This window comes from Molossus molossus, unplaced genomic scaffold (genome assembly GCF_014108415.1).
Source record: "Molossus molossus isolate mMolMol1 unplaced genomic scaffold, mMolMol1.p scaffold_m16_p_10, whole genome shotgun sequence".
NCBI classification, from domain to species: domain Eukaryota; kingdom Metazoa; phylum Chordata; class Mammalia; order Chiroptera; family Molossidae; genus Molossus; species Molossus molossus.
In genome coordinates this window covers 58,564,060-58,581,180 of record NW_023425345.1, presented here as the reverse complement: position 1 = coordinate 58,581,180, position 17,121 = coordinate 58,564,060, and the positions used below count along the sequence as shown (strand labels likewise).

General features: G+C 36.6%; 1 protein-coding gene across 1 annotated transcript in view; it reads right to left on the bottom strand.

The window, feature by feature from the left end:
* Positions 1 to 610: 610 nt before the first annotated feature.
* CAPS2 (calcyphosine 2) overlaps positions 611 to 17,121 on the bottom strand; it is a 44,188-nt gene continuing 27,677 nt past the window's right edge. Inside the window, exons 12-16 of the mRNA XM_036252549.1 lie at positions 16,915 to 16,991; positions 14,941 to 15,095; positions 8,400 to 8,519; positions 5,337 to 5,433; positions 611 to 786 (exon numbers count right to left, since the gene is read on the bottom strand). Of these exons, the coding sequence (XP_036108442.1) occupies positions 611 to 786; positions 5,337 to 5,433; positions 8,400 to 8,519; positions 14,941 to 15,095; positions 16,915 to 16,991 (625 nt within the window). The remainder of the gene's footprint in view (positions 787 to 5,336; positions 5,434 to 8,399; positions 8,520 to 14,940; positions 15,096 to 16,914; positions 16,992 to 17,121) is intronic.

Genomic DNA, 17,121 nt, shown 5'->3' with positions numbered 1-17,121 from the left:
TGTTGCAAAGGATATAGAGGAATACAGTTCTATGCTAAAAAGATGTATTCAAGGCCTCCATCATTCAAAATATTTATGTTACAGAAAACATCCATAATCACACTACATGGAAAATTTCTCTCGCATACCCTTTAATTCCTTTAACATTTCCATATGTTTAAAACAAGTTGAACTATTTTAGTCTGGTACACTCTGAGCCCAATTTCAATGCATCAAATTGAGAATAGTAGCAATTTTATTTGGGGAAATGAATAGCAAGAAAAAAAATGGACTAGAAACTTGGTTACTATATAGATGATCTCATATAGTTTGATACAGATGTTATTTTTCTATGAAGGCTAATTTTTAAAAAATACCTCTGAAATATATTCAAGATAAGTAATAAATAAAAACACATATCTTTTCAAACATATACATACATGAGCACTCATACCTCATAAACATACACATACCCCTACATCTGTCTTTCTGAATACTTCTCTCTCCAGACTCAACTTTCTTGATTAAAAGAGAACAGGATAGAGCTTCAGAAAAATGTATTCCAGTGTTTGATCATACTTTACATTGAATTCACATCTCCTTAAAAATGCTTACGGCTAATTTTAGAAAACTAAATCCCCCATGGAGTACGTAAAATAGTAACATAATCTTCATCATCTACTACTCCAATACTTAGACCTTCATAGTAATCTTCAAATTCCCCATATGACACTTCATCGGACTTGCTGCAGGCATCTTTTAGTGTTTCTAGAAAAGATAATTTGATTTCTTCCTCTGTGGAATGACCTGCAAAATAGTACTGACTATGTAACAATCTCCATAAAAGTACAGGAAAATGACTGATAATGGTAAAGAAACATTTAATCACCTTGTAAAATCTTTTCAACAATTTGAAATCTATGTCAAATTACTCTCCAATTTATGTAAACATTTTCTTACATGAACTAGAATTTAATGGTAATGACTGTAACACACACTGGAGGCATCTTTTAAACTTCTGATAAGGTACATCCTACATGTATATGCAAAATAACAGTTACAACTGTAGATATTCTTAATGTATTTCTTAATGTGTTAAAGAACTCAGATTCATTTCCATTAGAAATAAGGAAAGAAGAAAAAAATTATTTCAAAGATTTACATGCTGTTAGCACAGTGATGCAATGTATGAAAGGCATCTCTCCATTCAGGCATTAGTTATTTTGTGAATCAGTTACTCATAACAGCAGCTAGAAATATTACTGCAAACAAAGATCATCAAAGGCCTATGAAAATGTTTGCAGAAGAACTTCCACTTGATTAAATCATTCTATTTTAATCTCGGACATTAAGTAGGCTGTTTCCATTGGGTTACATTAAATATGATTGACTTTATCCTATAAGAAGATGTTATTGAGAATCATATATTTAAAAAATTGTAATTCTTTAGGTTTTATTTTATTTTATTTTTTCTTTATTGATTTTAGATAGAGAGGAAGGGAGAGGGACAGACAGAAACATCGATGAGAGAGAACATCAATTGGCCACCTCCTGCATGCTCCCCACTGGGGATTGGGTCCACAACCTGGGCATGTGCCCTGACTGGGAATTGAACCAGCGACCCCTTGGTGCACGGGTCGATGCTCAACCACTGAGCCACACCAGCCAGGCTAGGTTTTCTTTTTTAAAGAGAGAACACAAAATACCTAATTTATCCTTTTTAAAAGTAATTTGACTTTTTTTTTTTAATTCAGAAAGAGAACAATAAGCTATTTAAATAAGTAAATTTGATCATGTTAAGGTCAGTTGGAGGAAGACAGATCTCAGCTTAAATACCATTTTCTTGGGAAGCTTTCACTGACCACCGGGAATGTAGGTCCTGCATCACAAACTCTTCTCACTAATTCGCCACCCTCTGCACTCCCTACCCTCCTTGCACTGATCTACTCTCAGGATCTTAGACCAGAACAGGAAAAGAGACACTCATGAATTTTTTAATAAGAAAAGAGGATTTAAGAGATGAAAGGAAGCTACAGATGGTCAGATAATACTCAAAGAAAATAAACAGAGGCCCATATACAAAGGCAGAAATGGGTTAGAAAAATCTGTGTGACTCTATAAATCATTTGACTTTTTAAATTTGTTTTATTTAAGTATAGTTCATAAAAATCATGTATTTTAAAATAGCAAACATAAAACAGGATAGGCAAAATTACGTTAAGATTCCCAGTCAGGGCACATGCCCAGGTTGTGGGCCCAGTCCCCAGTGGGGGGCATGCAGGAGATGGCCAATCAATGTTCTCTCTCTTTTTCAAACACTAGAGGTTCTCTAATGGACTTAGGTAACAATTCATTCAAACAAAAAGAATAAGATCTGCTATAAATAGCAAAATACTTGCTGTATTTTAAAATTAAATGTTAGAAATAAAAGAGTGATTATTTTTTAAAAACAGGTTGAATAAACAAGGACAATAATTATGCCATACAGAGATGTAATGTAAAACAATAAAGTGAATTTGTGATTTAAACATTAGACAAGGATATAAATTTATCAAGATCTAATCTATATAAAAATATATACATGTTGGCAGAAAATATTTCCCTCTCTGTTTACCATCCATATATATTTTTTTTTATCCTCACCCGAGGATATTTTTCCTTTTTTTTTTTTTTTTGTACAGATAGAGTGGGAGGGAGAGAGAGGAAGGGAGAGAGAGAGAGAAACATCAATGTGAAGAGACACATCGAGTGGCTGCCACCGCACGACCAACCAGGGCCGGGGACAAACGGCAACCGAAGTACGTGCCCTTAGCAGGAACCGAACCCGGGTCTCTCCGGACCGCAGGCCGACACTCTAACCGCTGAGCCAAACAGGCCAGGGCACCATCCATATTTTTAAACAGATAAGTTTTCACACTATTTTTTTTCTAAGAAAAACATTTTTTATTGAAATTTATTTCAAATATTCAAGAAAGTTATACCTCCTTCATATCCCCACCCAGAAAATACCAATCTTCTATCATTTGTTAACTAACCGCTTTTGTGCTTCTTAGTATTTTAATATATAACATTAGATTGTTAATACTATTACACAAAAAAAAAAAACACTTGAAAAATTCCATTTCTATTAAAGCTGAAAGTATTTTCTTAAATACATTATTTAAACAAAGAAAAAAGAAAATATTTTCTGTAGTTAAATTGTCTGATCTAAAGCCTTAATTTGAAATTAATTTAAATTGTAGAGAATCGCCCAGCCAGTGTGGCTCACTGGTTGAGCATCGACCCATGCACAAAGAGGTCATCGGTTCGATTCCTGGTCAGGGCACATGCCCAGGTTGTGGGCCCGATCCTCAGTGGGGGGCATGCAGGAGGTGGCCAATCAATGTTCTCTCTCACTTATGTCTCTATCTCTCTCCCTCTCCCTTCCTCTCTCTCTAAAATCAATAAAAAAATAAATAATAAATAAATAAATAAATAAATAAATAAATAAAGGGGTGCTTTAAAAAAAAAACAACAGTAACAGCTTTTCCTCTTTTTAAGATTGTTTAGTTTGCAAGCTTATTTTCTTCAATGTGAATGCAAAGGCAAGGTATGTAATTTCTTAAACTAACAAAGGTTTATCCAACAACAAAACAAAACCCTCACCAACATTTCAATGACACATAAAAAAAATTAAAGCTACTTAAGCAATTTAATTAAGATTATTAGAGGGGAGAAGACAAAGAGAAAAAATACATGATGTTGAAAGCACCTAATTTAGAAATACGTAAACTATCTTGTTCTTATCTTTGGTGTGACTAATTAAAGAGAAAAAGCAGAGAATGACATGGATTTTAAGGAAAAAATATGTATATACTAAATCATACAAGAAATTCTCTATGGCAATTGTAGTGCATTTAAAGTCAATGATAAGCATATTGAGCTACTTTGACCTGAAATATATTATTTTTTAAAAAGGAAGCCAGTAGTGATCATTAGCTTTAATCTTCATAACAAATCCTGTTTAATTTTTTTCATTTCACAATTAAAAGCAATAAATAAATTATTTACAAGGGCTAATAATGGTAATAAACCAAAGTAATTAGTGTATCTTTTTTAATATTAAAAAGGGAAAATTCTAGAATAATAGCATTCGATAGTATTTAACAGTATATAATCAAAATTATGAATTAGAAAGAAATTATTCATTACATATAAATTATAAATGGTTAATAAACATGCAAAAATATATTTAATCTCCCTAGTAACCAGGGAAATACAAATTTAAAAAATTATAGCCTATTAAATTGGCAAAAATTTGAGGTAAAATAAATCTCCCAAATAATGGCAGTATAATCTGGTATAGCCGTCTTACAAAACAATTTGGAAGTATCAGTTAAAACTTTAAATGTAGACATTCTAGGTCTTGATATTACCCCAAGAAAATAGCAGAAAATGGGCCAAACAAGCATACTCATTGCTTTGTTGGTGGCACATCAATTAATAGAAATTAAGTCTTCCAATAGGAGACTGGCCAGGTAAATTATAGTATACTGATTTTTAAAAGAATGATATGCAGCAGATAAAAACAAGATGGCTCAATGTGGATTAGCATAAAAAGAGCTCTAAAACAAATTATTGAATATAAAAATCAAACTACACAGCAATAAGTTTAGTGAACCATTCACGAAAAAAACTTCAAAAAGTGTTAGGTAATTATAGTACACACAAGCTATGAAAATCCAGAGTAAGGACTGAGATATATGTGTATATTAAATAATAGTGACTGCTACCTCTATAGAGGGAAATGTAATGTACAGAATGAAGTTACTATGGCCAAGTGCTTTCTACATAATAAAAATTCATTTGTAAAGCAATTATGCAAAGATTAAAGCCAGAAGAAATATAGCTGGTGATGAATCACTAGAATTACATTGAGATGTTTGCTATATCCTTAAATTTTCATAGACATATGTATGTTTATTTTATGTACAGCTCTATCCCTAGAGAAAAACATTCCCTCATTCTGCCTTAAACCTTCAAGTATAAGCACATTCGGTAAAACTGATTCAGAGAACTTGCACATGTAATTATCTGTTCTCTATATCTATTCTGTTCTTTTTAACTCAAATTCCTCACTACCTCAATAGGAAATAAAAGTTCAATCTTGAACATAAACATCAGAAGAAAAAATAAATACAGACCTAAGAATTTTTAAATGAAGGTCAAATAGCTCTCACTTTTCTAGTTTAAAAAATAATTGTTTATTCCTCCCTTAATGGCCTCAGATCCACATTATAAATTAATATTATTTGAAGGTATTACTTTTATTAACTAACATTTTAGAAATTTAATACATTTTAACTCATAATAATTACCTGAAATTACTTGAGGATGCTTCTTTGCACAATAACATTTTCTTATGTCTATAATAGGCACACTGCCTGTTTTGTTGAAATCCAATTTCATAAAGGCCTAAATAACAAAAGAAATGTTATGTTTTTCTATGAAATCATTAGACATGAAAACATAGTTTTTTTTTATTCTGAAGTAGTTATTTATAGGCTCTAAACAAAACAATTTAAAAATATTAACTGGCCTGGTCAGTGTTGCTCAGTGGTTAGAGTGTTGGCCCCCCCCACCGAAGGGTTGCAGATTTAATTTCTAGTCAAGGGCAGCCACCTGGGTTGCAGGTTTGATCCTCAGGCCCAGTCAGGGCGCATATGGGAGGCAACCAGTTGATGTATCTATGTTTCTCTCTCTCTCCCTCCCTCTCTCTCTCTACCTACCCCCCTCTCTCCCTTCTATTCTCTCTAATAAAAAAAAAAAAAAATGGAAAAAAATATCTCTGGTGAGAATTAACAAAAATTGAAATAATAAAAATACTAAAAACTGGTATATGAAAGAAGCATCATGAATACAAGGAAGAAGGGTATTGGAACAAGATTTAAGATGTCAACTGATGTCCGTTGGCACCAATTCATCACCAACAGGAATCACCAATTTGGGCTACAGTGAAGGGAACTTTATCCAGTGCAAACAGCTCCATTGTGAAACAGAGGCTGTGGAACAGCATGGCTGCAAGGTGGTCCTCAGGAGAGGCGGTCCTTGGGTAAGGCCCCCTCACAAAGCTCTGCTCCTACCTGGTCAGCTCCACTTTGTTCTGCTTTAGTCTGCCTGCTCTACCCTGCTCTGGTCTGAGGAGCTGTCTTCACTATTTCAGCTCCAGCTGGGGAAACATAGTCTTCAGTCTTCAACAGAAAGAGAAAGTGGCCTCCTGAACCAGAGGAAAGCTGACTTATAGAGACAGAAGTCCCTGCCTCTGGACCCTAACTGGTCCATCCTCATGCAAATAAGGGCTCCAAATCCTCATAGTTTGATTGGTCCAAAAAGCACTGTCCTGATTGGTCAGAATGGTACTGCCCTGACTGGTCAGTAAGATGCTAATGAGGAATGGATGCACAGCTCTGACTGAACAGGGAAAGCCGCAGTCCTACAGGTTGAAACCCAACTCCAGGGTCTCCTTTAAAGGAGCTGGATCATACACTAGGAACACAGTGCAGGCAGGCAGTTCAGAGCAGGCTTCTCCCCAAAGCATGGCCTTTGTGGGAGGCCCCTGTTTAGAAATAGTGGCTAGGATCTACTTATAAATTTGAGACCAGTTAGCTACCAGGAGCCCTTCTTGGTAAGTATCTTCTTTTTCAGGGTCGAGATAGGTAACCTGCACTCAAATATTAGTTCTATTACTTTCTAGCACCTTGACTTTGATAAAGTAACCTCTGTTGCCCTGGCTTTCCTCCTCTGCACACTAGATTTAGATTAAAAAAAAAAAAAACCTCTCAGATAACTTCCAGCTTAAGATTCACATGAAACTGATAAATGGCTAAGACAAATTGTCAGAACTATTTTGATTGAAAAGTGAACTTCCAAATATTCCATCACTAAAATCAGAGAGGTAATTCAGTTAAAATGTAATCATTAGGGTGGACCCTAATCCAGTATGACTGGTGTCTTTATAAAAAAGGAGATTAGTACAAAAACAAAACAAACTGAAGGACGACCATGTGAACACCCAGGGAGAAGACAATTACAGGCCAAGGAGAGAGGCCTCAGGAGAAACCAAATCTATTGACACCTTGATCCTGCACATCTAGCCTTGAGAATTTTGAGATAATAGATTTCTTTTGTTTAAGCCACCCAATCTGTGGCACTTAATAAGGCAGCCCTAGCCAACTAATACAGTACTGTATAACTCTGCTTGTGTCTTCTGTTCCCAGTACCAAGATATATAAAAGAGGCAACTCTCCAGTTTCTACTTCTGATACTCAAATCTATCACCAGGATATGTAAAGTACAAAAAGTATGTAAATTTATAAATACTATGAGGATAATTTGTTTGGCTTAAAGTTTTTATTGTGTCTTCTGACCAGTAGAGATTTTGATATTTTTCTATTTGAGATTGATACTTGATGTAATTGTCTATACTACTCTATATACAATAGTTTTGTTCAGTATTAGATACATATACATTTTATATTAGGTACATAAACAAAAGAAAAAGAAAACTACTTGCTCAAAAGTATGTCCTAAAACGCTACCAGAACTAAAGTAATATGTAGTTTCCTATAAAAATCAGTACTCTTGTTTTTAATTCCAACGTAACTTGATCATTTTAATCTTCATTTTAACACTTAACATGCATATTATAAAAACCAGAGAACCATCTTAGTCATCCTAAGATAACGTGTATTGAGCCCTGACCATGAGAAAGCCACAACATGAAGAAATTTACATGTATTATCTCATTCAATCGTTGTACCAACTCTATGAGGTAAAGAACTGAGGTTCAGGATATTTAAAAACACATATAGTTGCATAGCTAGTAATTTATGGAGCCAGCAATTTATGGAACTAGTAATTTGTGAACCAAAATCGGATTCAGATTTTATTTTCTTTTTATAATATTTTCCTAAAACATGCGCATAAATTATTTAGCTTTGTCCTAGGAGAGTTGTATTTGTGTGTGTTCATTTGTGTTTTACTAAAACCAAAATACGTTACAGATAAAGGGAGTTGGAACATTTTCTTTTTTTTCTTTTTATCCTCACTCGAGGATATTTTTCCATTTTTTGTACAGATAGAGTGGGAGGGAGAGAGAGGAAGGGAGAGAGAGAGAGAGAGAAACATCGACGTGAAGGGACACATCGAGTGGCTGCCACCCGCACGACCAACCAGGGCCGGGGACAAACTGCAACCGAAGTACGTGCCCTTAGTGGGAACCGAACCCGGGTCTCTCTGGACCGCAGGCCGACGCTTAAACCGCTGAGCCAAACTGGCCAGGGCGGGAGTTGGAACATTTTCAATGGTAACTCACTAAAGTTCTAAAATTTAAAACCTAACAATTAAAAGTAACTATTTGAAAGATTATTTAACAAAGTTACCTTTCGGACAAATGATTTCCTGTATTCATTCATTTCGCCTATAACAGCACGTCTGAATTCTCCATAATCAACCCTGCCATCACCACTGTCGTTCAGAATTAGCCATGAAGACTCAAAATCCTAGAAACAACACACAGAGACCACTCTTACACCTTTAAATTGTATATGACCAGAAGATAATGATATTTTGTTACATCTTTTATAGTCCTAAACAAGGTGGAAGACTTAAGAAAAGTCCCCAAAAATTGTATATAAATTCAATCAAAGGCATTCAGAAAGCTATTTAAAGAAACTCTGTGGTGGACAGTTCTGTAAAGTTAATAACCATTTCGGAGTAGCAATAAGACACAAATTGCCTTTTAAAATTCAGTTCCTTTCTATACAAAAATAGAAAGTGCTTACCGTTTACTTGGATTTGAACATTTAATTATTTTTACATATTACATCTGTGACAATTGGATAATCATTCAGGTTCTGGAATACCTCCAATAGCATTCATTCCACTAATTGTATTTCTGCTAGTAGTCATGCTTGATAGTATAAAGCATACTATTTGAATGACTCTAATATTATTCCATAATTTACAACAAAAAGGTGTTATTTTGAGTAAATCCCTTATGCTAGTTTGTTCATTTTACTACTGCCACCGACTGCTTTGATAAATGTACTATTTAATAGAATGCTCTATTCCCACAGTTTCTGCAACAAACGAATTACAGCATGAGGTGTTCTTAAACTCAGGTAAATATATTTTCAGTGTTTCAGTCAAGTTGTTAGCTTTTAATGAGAATGTAAATAAAACATCCAACAAGGTGATTGACAAATCATAGTGAGACAGGATAGTAAGAAGCTAAAAAAATTCCTTGGCAAGTGGACAGGGGAAACAGAAACAAATAGCTGAACCAGCTGGCTGAGCAACTTACAGGTCCCCAGGGTGGAGAGCCCAGGGGCCTAGCAATGGGCAAAACTGGTGCCGGATCTCGCCCTCAAGGTGGCCTTTCCTCCCCGGGAATGAATGATCACTGGGCATGTGGTTTAGACCCTGACCTTTAATTCCTAGAGATAACATCTTGACCTCAGTTGGATTTCAGCTCCAGGCCCAGAAAAGCAGCAAAACCAGGCAGGTGATGCCAGGACCACCTGCACTGACTAATGACCTCTTGCCCTGGCACTGACCCATCAGTAGAGACCATGACCCTGTTAGAGCACACCTGGAAAGGTTGATGACTATTCTATCGAGATTGCCCCTAGACTCCCAGCCTTTAAAAACCCTTAAAACAAAGGACCCAGCAAAAGCTCTCTCTCCTGGGAGAACGACCTTACCTTTCCAGCCCCCTCCTCTTCCCCCACAGGTGTGCATCTCCTAAAATCTAAGGGTCTCAAGGACACCTGCAACCAGGGGAGCAATGGGCAGCAGCAGCTGTCCTCAGCTAACCCCCTGAACCTGTCTCCAAGGCCCCTTTTCTCTGATTCCAGTGAGCTGACAGCAGCTTGCCTTGGCTCACTTTTTCCCAGTAAGTTTCTAGGGAGCCAAAGCAGATCCGCCTAGTCTCCTGTTGCTTCTTCCGTCCTAAGCCCTTCCTTGTTTCACCGTCCCCGGCTTTAATAAATATCCTCTCAATGTTTATTAACATCCTCACCTGACTTGTGTTGTCAATTCTCCCCTGTGCGGAGTTAAGAACTCACCACCAGCCGGCCCAGGGCAGAACTGCTCAGGGCCAGGTCTCCTTTCCCGTGACAATAGAGCCTCAAAAAATATTCTCTTCTACTTTCTCCTAACTTTTCAAATAAAACTTTAGTAAGAAAAACTAAATCTTAACATGCCCTGCTTCCCCCCAATTCTCAACAACCCATAATTTTTTGGACTGCCTTCATGACCTATACTTTAAGTGTCTATAAAATGAGCTTTTAAGTGTGAAAATGAGCTTGTCGTTCAAAATCACAATATTGCTCACCCAACCACTCTAATGCTAGAATTAAAAGATAACACTTGAGGCTTAAAAGAAATAATTTTCAAGAATTGAATGACTTATCAAAGTCACCACAAATTTATATAACTCTTTTTAAGATACGGTACAGAATGAAAAATGATAATTCAACTGAAAAAAAAAAAATGAGGTTAATTCAATGATAGTATCTCTATGGAAATTAAGCTATTTCAGGTACGTTCCATTTTTTTTTTTTTTTATTTCCTATCAGGGAGAACAACTATGCATTACCACAAACTAGTTCTACAATTAGACCCAGGCTGGTGATTCTTATATTCTTTGTGTTTGTGTGTGTGCACACTTATGTGTGCAAAGATGATTGCACAAAGATATTTATTATAATGATAAACTAGAAATAACCAATAGAAGTTAGAAAATACAAGTTTTAAAAGGAAAGGGTACTTTCCATATGTTATTCTATGTATTAAGATTTTTTTCACTTAGCATAATACTCTCCAGGCCCTTCATGTCGCCGAGAGTATTATGCTAATCAAAATAAGCCAATCAGAGCAAGACAAATACCAGATGCTCTCACTTTTTTGTGGAATATAATAAACAAAAAAAGCTGATGAACAAAATGGACCCAGAGACATAGAAAGGAGTACAGTTCAGACTGACAAATTTCAGAGGAGGGGGCAAGGGAGATGGATAAGATAAACCAAAGAACTTATATGTATGTATGCATAGCCAATGGACATAGACAACAATGCTTAGAGGGGCGGGGCAGGAGAGGGAGGAGTGTATCTGGGGGGGAGAAGAAACATCTGTAATAAAAATTTATTAATTCATTAAAAGAAAATTTAAAATTTTTTTTAAAAAATAAAATCTCTCCCAAACCCACTGACCAGGATATTGGTCTGTGAGATATAAGCATTAAAAAAAAAAAAAGATTTTTTTAACTTTATTTTTACCGTTGGCACTATTACAGATGTCCTCATCATTCCCCCTACCCCACCCCATTTGCACACCTCCACCCTACCACTGCTCCCCCTTTCCTCTGGCTATCACCTCACTGTCATCTGTGGCTCTGGGTTATGCATATATGTCATTCGGCTGATCCTTTCACCTTCTCTCATCCAGTGCCCCCTCCCCTCTCCCCTCTGACAGCTGTCTGTCTGATCTATATATCCATGCCTCTGTTTATATTCTTATTTTATAGCCACTTAATCTTGCTTATTATTGCATGGCAAGCCTCCAGTGACATCAGGGAGAAAAAACAGGGAATATTATTTAAAATTTAAAAATGGGCAGAGGACCTGAATAGATACTTCTCCAAAGAGGACATACAAATGGCCAAGAGACATATGAAAAAATGGTCTAGGTCACAAGCCATCAAAGAGATGCAAATTAAAATGACAATGAGGTATCACCTCACCTGCCAGAATGGCCGCCATCAACAAACAATCAGTGCTGGCAGGGGTGTGGAGAAAAAGGAACCCTAGTGCACTGCTGGTGGGAATGCAGACTGGTGCAGCCACTGTGGAAAACAATATGGTGTTTCCTCAAAAATTATAAGTGGAAGTGACAATTGACCCAGTGATCCCACTTCTAGGAATATATCCTATAAAGCCTGAAACACCAATCAGAAAGAATTTATGCACCGCTGTGTTCATAGCAGCACTATTTACAATAGCTAAGATCTGGAAACTGTCCAAGTGTCCATCAATAGATGAGTGGATAAAAACGCTTTGGTACATTCACACAATGGAATACTATGCAGCTGTAAGGAAGAAAGATCTCTTACCATTTGAGACAGCATGGAGAGTATTAGGCTAAGCGAAATAAGTCAGTCAGAGAAAGACAAAGATCACATAATCTCACTTATTTGTAGAAAATAATGAACAAAATAAACTGACAAACAAAACAGATCCAGAGACATGGAAGTGGAGAACAGACTGTGGAACCTCAGAGGGAAGGGGGCAGGGTGGGTGGGAAGAGATAAATCAAAGAATTTATATGCATATATGTATAACCAATGGACACAGAAAATGTGGTGAAGATGGAGGGTGTGTGGAGTTAATAGGAGAAAAAGGAGGGACATCTATAATACTTTCAACAATAAAGATAAATTTAAAAAATAATTATTATGTAAAATATATGAGAAAGAGTGGAAGCTTACTCATATTTTCATAATATGTTCTATGTTAGATGCCTTATATAATTTTTTTAGTTTTTATTCCTAAATCTAATAATAAAAGTTTATAACGAAATAGACCCAGAGACATAGAAAGGAGTATGGTTCAGACTGACAAACCTCAGAGAAGGGGGGCTGGGAGTATGAATGAGGCAAACCAGAGAACGTATATGCATATATGCATAACCAATGGACACAGACAACAATGCTAGGGGGTCGGGGGTGGGATGGGGAGAAGGGTGTCTAGGGGCAAAAAGGAGAAACATCTGTAACAAAAATAAATTAATAAAAAATTGAAGATAAAAAAGTTGAGCAAATCAACTAAAGAGGGAAGTGGTGTGGTGATGAAGAATATGTACTAATGCTCCAGATTATCTAGGTTCTAGTTTTATCTCAGTTTCTTTAATTTCCTTTGTCATTGTGGATAAAGATACCACGGTTTTCTAATTTTTTATTGTTGTTGTTGTTGTTTTTAATAAAAGGAAGAGGTCAAGTTAGATGATCCGTAGTGTCAGTAGATGGACCATAAAATTAAATGTTGTGAAAACTACAAAAGACAGGTCTGTCACAACAGTAATATACACGTCATATTGGTACAGAGTTCAGTCAATAACATGTAGTCCCATGTAATTTTCTCATTTGAGCTTCAAATCTCATACACTCTGACTGTAGGTATCACCTCTGGATTGCCCAGACAGAGCCTATACATTCGAAAATGAAAAGATGTATTCAAGACCACACAATTCAAGTAGTAAGGCTAGGACTTGGATCTATGTCTCATAAATTCAATTTCAGGTGTTCCTTCCACAACATACACTATATCTTGTGACTGTTTGAAGCAAAAGAGAACAATGAAGAGGATGCTTTACCTGAAACTCTGGAGGTAGGTTTGTTTCAAATTCATATACTTTCAGAATGAAACCCAAACTTCTGAGCAGGGCATGCAAGGCTTTAATGTAATAGACACTCCCTAAGCTTATTTCTTTCCATTTTCTCTTTTCCTTCCTTCCATCAATCTATCAGTTTAAACTAATGTACATATTATGCATTGATCCAGCACTGGAGTAAGCCAGGTTTTATTAAAGATGTTACAGCAGGAAACTAGAAGCATGCTGTCCCCTGCCCTGACAGGGTTTACAATCTACCTGCAGGCACAGCGGACAATACCTAAAAAGTGGCATAAAGAAAATAAAATGGGCCCTGGACAGTTTGCTCAGTGGTTAGAGCATCGGCCTGCAAACCAGAGATTCCTGGGTTCGATTCCAGCCAAGGGCACATACCTCGGTTGCAGTTCATCCCCAGCCCAGGTTGGGGTCATGCAAGTGACAACCAATCGATGTGTCTCTCTCACATCGATGTTTCTCTCTCTCTCTCTCTCCCTCCCACTCTGTCTGAAGATAAATGTAAAAATATCCTCTGGTGAGGATTTTAAAAAAAAAGAGAAAGAAAAGAAAATGGGTAAATGGTAGAGGGCAGACCAGGGATCAGATGGGTGCTCCTCTAGACAGAGTATCTCAGTCGAGAAAGCTGTGCCCTGAGGAGAAAACCCAGCCATGCAAACAAAGGTCTAGAAAGATGACTCCCAGCAGAGAGGTACAGTATGTGCGAAAGCCCTGGGGTTGGGGAGTGAGGAGGTGAACCACTTTCAATTCCTAGACAGGCCACACTCCCTCCCCCTCCGTTCCTTCACATGTGCTTTTCCTTTCTGTGAACTATCCATTGTCTGACCCACACTCCTCCCTTCTCGTCTGCTCAATTCCTCATCTCTAAAATTCTGCTTGGATATATCCTCCTCCAGGAATCCTGCCAGCATCTTCCCTCTCCTTCCCTGTGGTCTGGATTGGAGCGTATCCCATTTGTTCTGAAAGCGTTCTCTAATTAACACATATCATATTGTTTTGCAATCATTTGTGTCTTTCTATGCTTTTATTATGAAGACCTTAGAGTACAAAGCATATCTTCTCAGAGCTTAGGACATGGCTAGTTAATATGCTCTTAGTATATATATGTTAGAGGAATGAATGTTGACACTTTAAAAATCAACAGGAGCCCGGCCAGTGTGGCTCAGTGGTTGAGCGTCAACCCATGCAGCAATAGGTCACGGGTTTGATTCCCAGCCAGTGCACATGCCCAGGCCGTGGGCCAAATCCCCAGTGAGAGGCATGCAGGAGGTGGCCAAATGCTGTTCCCTCTCATCAATGTTCCTCTCTCTCTCTTTCCCTTCCTCTCTCTTCAAAATCAATAAAGAAAAAAAATATAAATAAAAAAAAATCAACAGGACTTGTCACCTGATGGCTTAATACTAATAACAGAGCATAAAGAAGGAGACAAATGCACTACTAAAATTTCAGTTGAGAAGTAAAGAATATTACCTAAGAATAATAAATCATTCACCACAGTGAGTATCTGTTGTACATACCTCTTCAGACAATTCTAAGTGAAAGACTTTTAGAGCTTGCTTAAAATCTGCTTTAGCTAAGAGTCCATTTCCTTCCTTGTCCAATTGTCGAAAGTATTTTCCCAATCCAGTCAAAATGCGGACACCTTTTTTATGTAGCTGTTCTTTTAGTTTATCTGGTTAGGAAGAGGAAAGACAGAAACTAATAGTTCCTATTCACAAATGTATCAAATTGCAATTGTCTCTCATGGAAGAAAATTAAAGTTGATGTAAATGATGTGAGAAATGTCAACCAAATCATATGTATGAATGACACACACACAAAAAACTTGGGAAAATAGAATCCTTTTAATAAAGAAGGTTATATATAAAATTACATGTAAATATACCAGGACTATAGCACCACTGTGTGGTGAAAGTGTTATATTTTAAATATAGGAAAACAATGTTTCACTTTATTAGCATGAAAATAACCTAAATGTTACAAATAAAATTTTGCTTTCTAGGCATCCTCTTCATCTAAAAATCCCACATTTTTCATCTCTTTCCTACTTCTTTGCTGTTACCAACTGAATTACAAAACTGATACCAAACAAGTCATTCAAAAATTATCAGTTCAAAATGTCTAAAATAGTTGCAATTTTCAAATTGTAACTTGACAAAAGTAGTCACTAAATACAATGCACTGTAGCGACAAATATTGTTTTGACCATGATAGAATAAACATGCCCTGGCCGGTTTGGCTCAGCAGTTAGAGAGCTGGCCTGCGGTACGGAAAGACCGGGGTTTGGTTCCCGCTAAGGCCGCATACCTCGGTTGCAGTTTGTCCCCAGCCCTGGTTGGGTTGTGTGGGTGGCAACCACTCGATGTGTCCCCTTCGTGTTGATGTTTCTCTCTCTCTCTCTCCCTCCCACTCTGTCTGAACAAAATATCTAAAAAATGTCCTCGGGGGAGGATTAAAAAAAAACAAAAAACAATTTACTCACAATGGCAACAAGAACATTTGAGACTTCAAATACCAATTCCAGACAGCTTTTCAATGTATTTTTATCCCCTGACAGTCTTTAAATGATAAACCAGAATGTACTGAAACTCAAAAAGTATATGTTGATCTACAATTACTTCTAGACTATGAAATTCAACAGAAGAATCACCTGAGCCTGGTATACTGTAGTAATTTGAAGATTAGACTCTAGAAATCAAATTTGTAACACGTGATAGTGTCAAAGCCTGCATATACTACAACTATGAAAAGTTAATAAAACAGATTATTTTTCCCACGTTAGAGATGAAAAAAGAGGTACAAGAGATTAGCACAGTCATATGTCTATTGAATGACAGAGTCCAAAAAATCCGGCTCCTAGTCTCATATCTTTCTTTTACACTAGGCTACCACAGATCTCTTTAGGGTAACACCTGATGCATAAGACACGCATTATTTTACAAAATCAGCCACATTTGATTCAGTTGATGAATGAAACCCACATTATCTAGTTCTTTCCAAAATTGTTAAATTCATGATTTAGAGAGTACTAGTTATTCAGTTAGACAGGATTATTAAAGTAGGAAAAATCTTAAAAATATTTTCAAACATATATATGTATATATAATTAACTTACAAAAAGGTAAGCAAATAAGAAATATAAATTAGCCCTGGCTGGTTTGGCTCAGCGGTTAGAGTGTCAGCCTGTGGACCGGGGAGTCCCGGATTTGGTTCTTGCCACGGGCACGTTCCTAGGTTGCAGTTTGTCCCTGGCCCCCCTTGGGGTCCTGTGGGTGGCAACCACTCGATGTGTCTCTCTCACGTCGATGTTTTTCTCTCTTCCTTCCTCTCTCCCTCCTGCTCTAACTAATGATAAAAGCAAAAAAAAAAGAAAAGAAATATAAATTAAGTGCCATAAAACTAAGAAATACCTGAAAAATACTGGTTTACTACTTACAAAGAAAATTGTTAAAAATGTAAAATACTAGAAAGTATAGTAAAATGATACATACCTTGAATGGCTTGAAAGATCAGCCTATCATTGGCTTCTTGACTGGTTATATCACCCTCATGTCCCACGGAATTAGTTCTGCAATTGACACGTTCACAGTGATAAAAACATATGCTATTTTATAAGCTTAAGTAGGAAACTCTAAGCTCTTCCCTGCTCTAGATTCAATGAAATGCTCATCAAAGTCAGAAGAATGCCTAGAGATTAA